General features: G+C 45.1%; 2 protein-coding genes across 16 annotated transcripts in view; one reads left to right on the top strand and one right to left on the bottom strand.

Annotated features, from left to right (window-relative positions):
* LOC140421280 (phosphatidylinositol-3-phosphate phosphatase MTMR1-like) overlaps positions 1 to 5,184 on the top strand; it is a 94,371-nt gene extending 89,187 nt beyond the window's left edge. For all 4 annotated transcript variants that reach the window (XM_072505869.1, XM_072505868.1, XM_072505867.1 and 1 more), the window contains one exon: positions 813 to 5,184. In XM_072505869.1, the coding sequence (XP_072361970.1) occupies positions 813 to 974 (162 nt within the window). In that variant the 3' untranslated portion in view covers positions 975 to 5,184. The remainder of the gene's footprint in view (positions 1 to 812) is intronic.
* LOC140421281 (CD99 antigen-like protein 2) overlaps positions 4,922 to 12,652 on the bottom strand; it is a 297,978-nt gene continuing 290,247 nt past the window's right edge. For 11 of the 12 annotated variants that reach the window (XM_072505883.1, XM_072505876.1, XM_072505881.1 and 8 more), the window contains one exon: positions 4,922 to 9,593. In XM_072505883.1, the coding sequence (XP_072361984.1) occupies positions 9,529 to 9,593 (65 nt within the window). In that variant the 3' untranslated portion in view covers positions 4,922 to 9,528. Of the gene's footprint in view, positions 9,594 to 11,780; positions 12,203 to 12,652 lie in introns of those variants that run through there. The other variant, XM_072505874.1, reaches the window with a different exon arrangement.

The following is a 12,652-nucleotide window of genomic DNA, read 5'->3' on the forward strand; positions in this document are numbered from 1 at the left end:
GTTCATTGCCTGAAGGTGTGGGGGAAGCAGATTCAACACGGTAACATTCAATAAGGAAGTGGATGTACACTGGAAGGGGAGAAAAGTACAGGACTATGAAGAAAAATAGGCGAGTGGGACAAGTCTTATAACTCTTTCAAAGTCCTAGCACAAGCATGATGGGCCGAATGGCCTCCTTTTGTATTGCACAATTGTATGATAACCGGAATAGTGATTGTTTTGATGCTGGGCTTGCCAGAGTAGATTTATCACTTTTAGATTACATGCTGTAGCCTTTCTGAAATGATTTAGTATCATTGAGCTCCTTGGGTCAGTCCCTCTATAAGCTCCAAATAATAGCTCAGCCTGGTTGTTTGGTGATTCCCTTTTCTGCCATCTCCGTTTCAAATCCTATTTTTCTCAACTGATGTTGGTTCTCGGAAAACTGCAAAATGAAAATAACCTGGTTGGGCTTTGCTAATGCATTGCGGATTAATTTTTCAAATAAGATGTACAAATGCTTCCACATGGAATTTTCTCCCTTATTCCTTCAATTTACTACAACTGCCCTCCCTCCCCACCCATTGAAACCCTCGCTGACTTTTTGGCCAGATGTTTTGTTTGTCTGTACTACATGCCGTTAATTGCCATCTGCCTCTCCAAAGTCAAAAGCGCCTTGCGACACTTGCTCTGCTAAAACGCAAGATCTTTTTGCTGCTTAATCAGGCATTTAGGAGAAGGTATGAACCAGCAACTGTTGAGCCTCCCGAAGCAGTGACTGAATATGGTGGAATTAGTTTGGGTGACGGTCTCATTGTATTTTTCTGTGACAGGTGCCAATCCACCAGAATTGTAAAGAGCTTCTCAGCATCAGGGCTGAGCTTCAGAAGAAAGTGGAGGAGCTTCAGCGCGAGGTCAGCAGTATGGCGGTGTCATCGTCCTCTGAAAGAGCTTCACCCACGCATTCCGTGTCACCTGTACAGACAACTGTGTAAACCCCCCCCCACCCCCCCACCCCCTCCTATTTAGCTGATACTCGGTCATTGAAGTTAGAGCTAGCCAAACTGATGCACGAACTTGAAAGCTGTAAATATGGATTCTCTTTTGCGTGTGTGTGCGCATCACCTTGCAGCAAATTTTAGGTTTTGTAAACCTGTGTCCCTGTTATATAACCACTTCACTCTTGACGCTGAGAGCTTCAGTGGAAGGGTAAATTTGAATGCCACTTGTATCGTGGCCAACCCATGAATTAGCCAGCGAGGGGCATAGATACCTGATGGGTCAGCCTGGGCAAGGGACCACAGTGCCATGCTTCCTCTGCGGTCAACAGCCGAACATTTAACTCCTCCTCTTCCCCCAAAGCATGCCCAGTGCCGGCCATCATCGACTCGAACCTGTGACCTGGGATTGAGAGGCAGGCATCATGCCACAATCCAAATAAGTTGTTGTTTTTTGTAGAGAACTTATTTACTATTTTAATTTCTAATCTAAAATAAAATCTATATGTATTTTTTAAGAGTGCCCATAAATGGCTCCATTATTTCCCAACATTAAACAAATACACTGAAATACTTCCTCAAAGCTTCCAAGAAGGAGTTCCTGCAGGCTTGGGAAACCATACATTCAGGAATGTAGGGCGCAATTCTCCCATCGGGAGACTAAGTCCCGACGCCGGAGTGAAAACCGGAGTGTTTCACTCCGGCGTCGGAGGCCGTTCCCAGCCCCCTATTCCCAGGGGGCTAGGAGTGGCGCCGCATCATTTACGCGTGCCGGGCCTTGACGCGGTTGCCGTCCTCCCCGCGGCCGCCCCGCAAGAAGATGGCGGATCGATCTTGCGGGGCAGTGGAGGAGGAGGTCCTCTTTCAGAGAGGCCGGCCCGCCGATCGGTGGGCACCGATTGCGGGCCAGACCCCTTTTGAGCCCCCCCCTCCCGGTGCAGGAACCACCCCTTGCCTCCCCACAGGCCGCCCTCCCAGCGTTCCCGCGCTGTTCCCGCTGGCAGCGACCAGGTGTGGATGGCGCCGGTGGTAACTTGTCGTGTTGGGCAGGCCGCTCGGCCCATCCGGGCCGGAGAATCGCCGCTCTGCCATTACCAACGGCAAGCGGCGATTCTCCCAGCAGCCAGCCGTGATTCGCGCGCGCCGGTTTGGGGGGGGGGGGGAAATCGCATGCGGGAGTCGGGGTGGCGTGGCGGGACTTGTGCGGCGCCCGGGCGATTCACCCACTGGGGGGGGGGAAGAATTCCGCCCGTAAGATTTAGTCCTCAAACACTTGGCAGTATTATTCTCGACCATGAAGTACACAGACAAAGTTGAAATGTTGTTAAGGCAGGAACATAGTTTAACAACTTTTAATTTCCAACTTTATCTTCTTTCTAAGTGTGGGCGTATTTCTCTTGTCAGGAGAAGCGGCAAATGCATGGCTTAGATACTGAAGGAGGATTGCAACATCAAGCCATCGATCTGTTTTTGCCAAGAATGTTGTCAATTTATGTGTAGTAATAAAAATTACAGAAATTTTACAAAAACAACATTTGCAAGTATCTTAGGAAGAGCAGATACAATTTGTTTTAAACCAGGAAAGGCCTCTCATTTGTACAAAAGAGGAAAGTGTCCTTTGTAGAAGTGGAGCACCAGATTAAAAGTATGACAACATTATGATGTCTTAATTTCAATTACTCGTCAAAGGTTCTATTGGTATGTCCCATTCTACTTATGCAGTGGTACAGGATTTAAATATTTCATTAATTATTTTTATGACTGTTCTGACAAGATTTGTATTTGTTTTCAGGACTTAAAGAAGATTTTTCAATTGTATGTTTTTACTGCAGACCTAAAGCTATCTGTCACTTTCTGATCAAATAGTAACATTAGTTAAACGAGCCAGACAGTTCAACTTTTAGATATGGCTTTGTGGACTTAATGCACTTTGTATTTGAGGTGAACCTCTGACGTTTGGCTTTGGACAAACTTAAATGTTGAATATGAACCTATACTTTGGACTTTTGATGGTAGAGCTGAGCTAACGTATTTTAAGTATCTAAAACTAATCATTTTAACTGCATCTGGACCCAAAGACCTATTGCTGAACACAGCTTGGCATTGGCCCCGTATCTGGATTGTCCTCAGATTGGCAAATATTGTAAGCGGCTGCCAGTCTGGACCAGTGAAGCCTCGTCTATTCCTCATCAATTCCTAGACCACTGAGAGTTAATTTTTATACCTCTGTCGTGGTACGGTGTTTCAACTTGTTCTGCCTTTGTCTTGTGTCAAAGAAAACTAGCAATCCCACTGCCAATGTACATATTTCTGAAGTGGATAAATAATGCTTTAAAATATCGCAGATCTTGTGTTAATTTACAAACAGAACAATAATCAATTTTTAAATTGTTTTAATTGTAATTGTTGGAAAGTGAAAATGCATTTAACTTTTGGTGGTGATGTGATCTTATGGTTGTAAATGTTTGGTATCTGTAAATGTAGAAAGTATTTACCTTTGACTGCATTACATTTTAAATGGATCATATATGCTACCAGGCCCCAAACGCTCTCTTGAGCAGATGCAAATTACCTTATGGCACTTTTTGAAGAAGAGCAGGGACGTTTTCCCAGTGTTTGGGCCAACCGTTACCCCTCAGCCAGCGTCACTAAAACCGATTATCTGGTCACTTGATTCATTGTAGTTTGTGGAGCTTGTTGTATGCAAATTGGCCACCCCATTACCTTGCATTGCAACAGTGACTAATCTTCAAAAGTATTTCATTGGCTGCAAAATGTTTTGAGATATCCTGAGGGTGTGAAAGTTGCTCTATAAATACAAATGTTGTAAATCGTTTTCCCAAAAATTGTACTCTGATTTAAAGAGCAATCAGCTATTTAATTGACATCTTCAGTAATGATATCACACCGTAGAACAGGAGTAAAATCAATCACTGACTAAAAAAGGACCAAATAATTTTTAATTAATTTTTTTGTCTGTCCCAATTGTTTTAATTGGTCAGTTAAAGGATGTGTCTGGTGGATTTGTTTGGCTGGTGGTGTCTGGCACATGCAGAGAGAGGCAAAGGGAGGACTGGACCACATGAGGCATGTGCAGCTGCCAGTGTTTGGTGGTAGCGACAGCGGTGGAGATTGGTGGTGGTGAACAAGAACAGGGGAAGATGAGAGCAGCCCAACACAAAGATGCTCTGGCCGGAGAGAGTGTTTTTCTGACGGATGGCACGGGATGGAAAGAATGGCACGGGTGGGTGATATGATGGAATTGGTTAAGTGTAGCAAAATAGCACGCCAGTTATTTGACACAGCTTACTTTTAAAAAGCTACTCTTTATGCTAAGAATGAAGATGCACTAGACTTGAATCAAAATGTTGTGGATGAACTCGAATTGATTCCAAGGTGATGATAATAGTTCAACATTGTCCAGCGTTTCTGCACAGTCTAATTCTGATGGGCATGCCACTGTACAAACGTACTTAGACCGAAGGAAGGAGCAGTTATCATGTTGCTACGAAGCTTGAATTCGAAACAAAGACTTTGTAACGGAATAAGATTGGCGGACAGAAAGAAGTTTTCTTTGATGAGGGATGCTGGTATTAAAATAAGGAAAAATTGATTATTCTTAGAATGATATTGAGCTCATTGGGTGTAAACCTGCTCATTCAACTCATGAAATTATACTGCCATATCCTATAACGAGACAAGTCATGGGGCCAGGCTATTGCCACAATTTGTAATTATGTTCCTGGGCCTGTTTTTACACATGGGCATCTTCATATAGCATTTTCCAGAGTAGTGAGAAATTTTGATTCTGTTAAGTCTTTGGTGAAAAACGAGCTAGAAGTCCCATTTTTAAAGAAGCATTGCTGCAATAAAATATATGACTTTGACCGCAAATGTTTTGCTGATTTCTGCTAGTTTGTAATAATGAGTAAGTAGAGGCCCGGTTAATGTACAAGTTTATTTAGTGCTTTCAATCTGGTTACAATTCAGTTATTAAGTCAATGAGACAAAGTTACATCAACTGTAATAGATTTTGTTGTTTAACATGATTTACTAAGTCACATCATTGTATGTCTTGCATGTTCTAACCAAAATTTAAAGACGCCATCATCCATTAGAATCTGGAGCTGGTTTGTTAACATCTTGACTATACTGCATTTATTGCATTAGCCTGCGGGGGGAAAAGCATTAAAACCTCAGAAATATTGATGCAGTGTTTCTTTTTTTCTCTCCCATGTTCATTAAGTAGTTGAGAACCTATTTCATCAAAAATCTCTCTGCAGTCACCATACCCCACATTTCACCTTGCTGTATTTTCTGAAAGTTGCGCCATTGCATGTCAGAACACATTGTGTGTGTGTTTTCTTTATATAGTCAATCATTGCTGTTGACCAATTCCACCGTAAACAGCAATAATAAGTGTACGAGGTGGATTATAGCTTCATCTGTGAGCTGACACTGCACAAGCCTCCCAACATTCAACCCTGGCCAGCTTGATGGATTTCGCTTTGCATTGCTGCCAATGTAACTCAGAATCAGTTAACTATAAGAGTGACAAATAATCAACAGTTTTGACACAGCAGCGGAACGATTGAAACTGCAGTCTAAATATGTCGATATAAAAACACCTGGGCACAGAGCATGCACATTTCATTGTAAGGTGCTGTTTTCTTTCCATATTTAAAGTTCACAAAAAGAATAAAGTGTGTTAGGCAAAATTACAATTAAGCTTGAGCCAGGCGCCAGCCTGATCATAGATTGATAGCAGGATATCCGAATTACCAACCATCTGAGATCATTTTGGCCTTAATCGGACAGGAGCGTCCAAAACACGCTCAGAATTGCATTGATTTTTAAAAAATATTAAATCACTTGCATCCACTGCATTTTACTGATCACTATGGCAGAAACATAGAGGTAAATGGCCTTTTTTAAGTTTCTCAGTGGCTTTGTTTAACTTTTTGAGACCCCCCACCCCCCCGCATCCTAATAGTAAATTCAGCCCCTACATTTGTGACAGTGGGGACACTGCAATTGGTTCAGAGTTACGAAGCCAGAGTGGACAGAGCAAGTCCCCTCATCCATCTCGAACAAAAACAGAAAATACTGCACAATCTAAACAGGTCTGACAGCATCTGTGGGGTGAGAAGGGAGCTAACGTTTGGAGTTGGAAGATCACTCTGTCAAAGCCCTCCCAGACTTGAAACGTTAACTCCCTTCTCTCTACACAGATGCTGTCGGACATGCTGAGGTTATCCAGCATTTTCTGTTTCAGATTCCAGCAGCCGCAGTCATTTGCTTTTATCCCCTAGTCCATCTCTTCACTTGCTCCAAAAACCAATTCAAATTGAATCCAATTCATGGCACCACAGGCAAAGTACATCCAGCGCCAAGTTGACAACAGGGCTTACACCTGGGGCAGGATTCTCTCAGCCCGGGGCCGGGCCGGAAAATCCTCGTGACAGGCGCAAATCGCAGATCGAAGAATTGGCGCCAGCGTGGTTGGCGCGGCGCCGGTCGGGGGCCAGTCCAAGCGGCCTGCCTGCAAATTCTTGGGCCGAGCGGCCGTTGTAAAAATACCGAGTTCGCCGGCGGCGTCCACATCTGCTCTTAGCCGGCGGGACCTCGGCGTGGAAGGGTCGAGGGTGGCCTGTGGGGTGGGGGGGGGGGGGAGGGGGGGCTCCGATGTGGCCTGGCCCGCAATTGGGGCCCACCGATTGGCGGGCTGGCCTCTCTGACTGGGGGCCTTATTTCTTCCACGCCGGCCCCTGTAGTCGCGTGCCACGTTGCGTCGGGGCCGGCGCGTTGAAGGAACCCACTGCACATGCGCGGATCCCGCAGTGCCCAGTTCGCGCTGGGATCAGCAGCTGGAGCGGCGTGAACCGCTCCAGTGCCGCGCTGGCCACTTTTGTGGGTCGGCCCGTTCACGCCGTCGTAAAACACGGCGGCGTTTACGACGGCGTGGGATTAGAGAATCCCGCCCCTGATCTTGCACTTGACCCTGCCCTTGATCTTAGCTAAAATACTGTGTGAGACCGAGTGTTGGGTTCAGCTGCTTAACTAGTCTCCCTCCACACACTGTAAGGCGTAATTACTACTGGGGTGAGGTATTAGATATTACACAGAAAATTTAATTGCAGCAAGGAAGGAGTAGGTTGGATCAGGAAAAGATCTTTAAAGATTCTGCATGTTTACATTGCCAGTGAATTGTTTGGGGCGCACACACACAAGCTGTGAAAAGGTGCAATATAAATACAAAGTTTTTTCCACTGCACTGCTGACCGTCTTTAACTTCACCTGAAGTTTATCTACATCCTAGCAGCGGGCGACTGGAATTTTATTGCTGGCCCCTCAAGGTTTTATCCGCCAACTTAACATTTAACTCCACAAATCATCCACCAGTTTGGGTGCAACCCATCATTTATCCCCAGTGGGCCAAGCATGGCGCTGAATGGGAAAGTGGGAGATGGAAAGCCATTGTTAAGAATTAAATAAATGTCATTTTAACTGAGGCATTATTATATTCATTGAAGTGACGGCCCCTTTTAAAATGAATCACCTGGTACCTTGTTTAAAATTGGCATCATAGGATCAAGTCCAAAGCCGATATTCCACACCGTATTTTCCAGGCACTGTTTAAACATGGCAAACAGATGGTAAATAATCGTTGAAGTGTTACTCTATTTGCAACTATGTTGTATCTTGAGGAGTTTGCACACGTGATAGCTAGTCCACACTGAGATACTTTTCTCTGCAGTGAGCTAAAGAGCCAAGCGTTTACAGATGGTACACTAACATAATTCCTGTAACTTGTTGCTCGTTGCTAGTCACGGAGCTAGCAACAAGCGTATCACATACAGGCAATGGGTAAGTACTCACATTCCACTGTTCCCGTTGGAATATCTGAAGCAGATGTTGTCCATGTGACAGCTGGAAAAGTTATTTGCTTTAAGCAGTGGCGAGTAGGGAGAACATGCCAGCTTACATTGTCTAATTTTACCGAAAGACCCCCTTTTAAACACCCAAGAGATGAATTTTATCTGAGGGTAGTCACTCTTTAAAACTAGAGTTCCAATTTTCAAGGTACAAGGCACCATTTTAAGGGGCAAGCCTTGCGTGGCTGGGGGGGGGGGGGGGGTAGCCTTAACTTTGGAGCACAGCTGTGAAGTTTCAGCTGACAGCCTGGCCTATCCTTGCTACCTGCGCTATATTCGGATATCAGGTAATCGCTTAGAAATGGCTGAAGTCATAGTATAGTTGGAACTCACTTGTACATCAGTGACTAGCTGTTTCTCTACATTTATAAAGTTAGCCCTGGGCATTGTTTAAAAGACATGAGATGTGCTTAAGTATCACGACTGTGCTGCAACAGGAAGCACGTTTTTAAAAATTCACGCATGGGATGTAGGCACCTGGCAAGAGTCAAGCACATTGCTGTGGGTCTGGAGTCATCTGTAGGCCAGACTAGGTAAGGATGGCAGATTTCCCTCCAGACAGGATGTTAGTGCAGCACTTAATCGTTTTTTTAATACTGGTTGCTCTGTCTCTAACAACACACAAGGGGCACAGACGAGCAACCACACGGTTTTATACATGATAAATACTTTGCTTGTGCTGGTACTGTGTGCAGTGAAGTGGCCTTTGCTTGTGAAGGTTGATTGATACTCCAAAGCTCACGCAACAGGCACTGATCAAGGCAAGGTGTTCCACCAGCACAGTTCTGGGGCTGAATGCCAATTGCAATTGTTTAAAAAAATGGACACTAGCCCATTGCATTCATGCACTGACCTCTTCTAAAGGTCCCCCACCCAATTGTGTAAAATTTGAAGCAATAATGCAAGCAGATGTTATTTATTGTTGAGCAAATGACCAGGCAAGATTGCGGTGATGCTGACACAATTTAGCGTGCAATTTTTTCTCCAGGTTCCTCCCCTCATTTTTTAAATCAAGTTCAGAGTCCAGTGGACAGCATGGCTTAATCTGAATGTCTGAGAGGATGGCAAGATTCGAATCTGAAAGCAGGAATAATTCCAGAGTCCCAATCACTATGTTAAGGAATTTCAGACCCCTGGAGATGCTTTCTCCAGAACCTTTAGTATCCGCTGCATGAAGAGAAGGGTGTTTTTTCTCACTTATAGATATTGAACTATATGATGTGGTTTAAAAAAAAAATGTATGTAGATGCCCCCCCCCCCGACCCACCCTCCACCACCACTAACCATTCAACTTCATTTTTTTTCTTAAAGAACCATAACAAAATCTCTAAACTACATGCTTAGTCCAAGCAGTGATTCTGGTGAACTGCTCATATCCAAGCCAAATACTTTCACTTTGTCCTTTACTTTTATTATGTAGGACCTATAGACCAACACTGAACCAGTCCTACTGTACCTACTCTAACCACTGCACCGTACCTAGTTGAACACATTTAAAGAGCCAATCAAAGATTCGAAGGAATCACTTTCCATTTCTTATAAAATAAAATTAAAATCCATTTGAAGCAGGAGTGGGTGTCAAGGCAAAGGCTGTGTTTGGCAGTATTCATTCCCATCTAGATCTGATTGGCGATGTCTGCAGGCGGTTTCTCTGACTGTGTCTGTAGGAGGCTCTGTTCAGCTGCGCGAAGATTCAGCCAAACCGCCGCGATAGATGGCAGGAAGAAAACAAATAGACACATGTATCATTTTAAAGTGGACGAGCAGGCAGTGCACATCACCCAGGCCCACCGAGAGCCCAGAAATAACAAAGAAAAGTCGGAAGGCCCCCCCCCCTCCACAGAGCCATTTACGCAGCATCTGTGACGGATACAAAGCAGCAAAGCCTCTGTTACTTTGTTCAGTCCCCGAGCCCACTGTGTGACTAGCTGCTGACGTTCTGTTTATAGTGGCTCACAGTGTGATTGTGCCAGTCACAGCAATCTCGGCAAGCGACACTGGAACAGATCGCCCAGGGCAGAGAATGTTACCTGGAACTTTAACTTGTGCCATTTAAGTTTCTCTGCTAACGGGGCGGCCTCATTGCGGACTGACTCTCAATTCAGATGTGCGTTTGCTGATTTGTGTCCAATCACATCCTCGCTTGAAATTACAAAACCTTTTTTTTTTAATCTTTCCAGCTGATGAAATAAATCTATTCCGACACTGAAAGCAATTATACACCCAGTTGTGATCTGCAACCATATTTTCCTTGTGGTAGTGAAGGAACAAAGAACTATACAGCACAGGAACAGGCCCTTCGGCCCTCCAAGCCTGTGCTGGTCATGATACCAACCTTGGGCAAAACCCTCGGCATTTCCCAGTGCCATAATCCCTGATGTGTGTGAATTCTTATGATTACAGGAGGATTTAGACGGGCTGGTGGGACGGGCTAATCAGGGGCAAATTGGATTCAATCTGGATAAGTGTGATGCACTTGGGCAGGACAAACAAGGCTAGGGAATACATGAAGAATGGCAGGACCCTGGGTAAACACTGAAGATCAGAACGACCTTTGTGTGCATGTACATAGAACATAGAACATTACAGCGCAGTACAGGCACTTCGGCCCTCGATGTTGCGCTGACCTGTGAAACCACTCTGAAGCCCATCTACACTATTCCCTTATCGTCCATATGTCTATCCAATGACCATGTATTCCCGTCAGGGGGCAGGGCAGGTGGATACAGTGGTTAAGAAGGCACATGGTATCCTTGCCTTTATTAGCCGAGGCACAGAGTTTAAGAGCAGGGAGGTTCTGCTGGAACTGTATAAAACATTGGTTCGGCCACAGCTAGAGTATTGTGTGCAGTTCTGGAATCCACATTCTAGGACGGATGTGATCACATAAAGGGCGCAGAGAAGATTTACCAGGATGCTGCCCTGCGCTGGAGAGTTTTAGTTCTGAAAAGAGAGATTGGATAGACTGGGGTTGTTTTCCTTGGAACAGAGGAGATGGAGGGGGGACATGACTGAGAGGTATAGATAGGGTAGACAGGAAGAAACCTTTCCCTTTGGTGGAGGGCTCAATGACCAGGGGGCAGAGATTTAAGGTAAGGGGCAGGAGGTTTAGAGGGGATGTGAGTAAAAACGTTTTCACCCAGAGGGTGGTGGGAGTCTGGAACTCGGTGCCCGGAAGGGTGATGGAAACAGTGACCCCCATAACATTTAAGAAGTATTTAGATGGGCGCTTGCGATGCCAGGGCAGACACGGCTGTGGGCCAAGAGCTGGATAATGGGATTAGAATAGTTAGGTGGTTGTTTTTGACTGGTGCAGACACGATGGGTCTTTTCTGTGAGGTAAACCTGTATAACTCTATGAATTCCTTGCTCCCCCATCAGATTTTGACATTGATTTTCCTTCAGTGGCACCCAAGTAATGAATGTATTTCTTTGTTTTGCCAAACTTCTTGCCCCCTCATTTGTACAGTCCCTATCCACCTACTCAGCTTCAATGTTACCGGGCAGCGTCTAGATAAAACAGTGGTGTAGATAGCCAGGCCATATATCATATTGACATGCCAACATTCATCCAGGGCTCAGCTATGACTGCTAGTTATGGGAAACCTTGTCTCATGAACTCTCAGCCCGACTGTCTTGATTAAACTCTGTACATTTTATAGCAGAATCTTACTCCTACTGTTTTCTGTGGAGGTGCATCTCAACATTATCGAGAACACTATCGCACCCCAATTTCCTTAAGCCAACTGGATTCGAGAAGTTCTGGTCATTTCTCTTTGTTGAATACGGTTGTGGGAAAGGAGTAATTAGCTCCAAGGAGAAGGACAATGAATAGACACGTGGAGAAGTGAAGAATAACTGTCCGGGATACAAGCAAAGTCGGACTTGTTTATAATGAAACCGCGTCACAGTCAGTACTGGACTGGCTGCAGCAGGATTTTCACTCTCTGTCAGGCCTGGCAGAACGTGACACGAGAGAGTAAGGGGAGCCAATGGGAAAAACTGTACCAAATCAACACTTACAGAGTCACGACGGGGAGGTTAGTGGAGGCAGCCTCAAGGTACCCGTGACAAAGCATTCATTGTACAACAAAGTCACGCCAACCAAAACCCGACTGGAAAGGAAAAAAAGAAAGCGAAAAATATTGATGATGGTGAGCTTGAAAACAAAAAGGAACACGGACATGCAAAGAAGATTCCAGGGCCTGAAGGTGACCAGAGGGTTAGGGAAACGTCCAACAAACATGGAGAGACTCTTCATTGGCTGAATGAGCAGCGTTCAGATGATCCCTGTAAGCAGGCAGTAATTTCATTATAATAGTTGTATTATCCATCTGGTTACATGTTAAATGAAGTGGGACATTGGGCGAGGGATTCTCCGCCCCGCCGTGCCACATTTCTGCCCCGACTGGCCGGCGGGATTCTCCATTACGCCAGCCGGTCAATGGGGTTTCCCATTCCCATGGGATGTGGGCGTCGCTAGCTGGGCCAGCAGTTTTGTTAATAGCCCTTGAACTGAGTGGTTTGCTGGGCCAATTCCGAGTGCATTTAAGAGTCAATCACATTGCTGTGGATATGGTGTCACACGTGGGCCAGACCAGGTAAGGACGACAGATTTCCTTCCCTAAAGGGCATTAGCGAACCAGATGGGTTTTTAATGACAATCGACAATGGTTTCATGGTCGTCACGCGACTTTTAATTCCAGATTGTTATCGAATTCAAGTTTCACCAGCTGCCCT

The sequence above is a fragment of the Scyliorhinus torazame genome, chromosome 5, assembly GCF_047496885.1.
Source record: "Scyliorhinus torazame isolate Kashiwa2021f chromosome 5, sScyTor2.1, whole genome shotgun sequence".
Taxonomy (NCBI): Eukaryota; Metazoa; Chordata; class Chondrichthyes; order Carcharhiniformes; family Scyliorhinidae; genus Scyliorhinus; species Scyliorhinus torazame.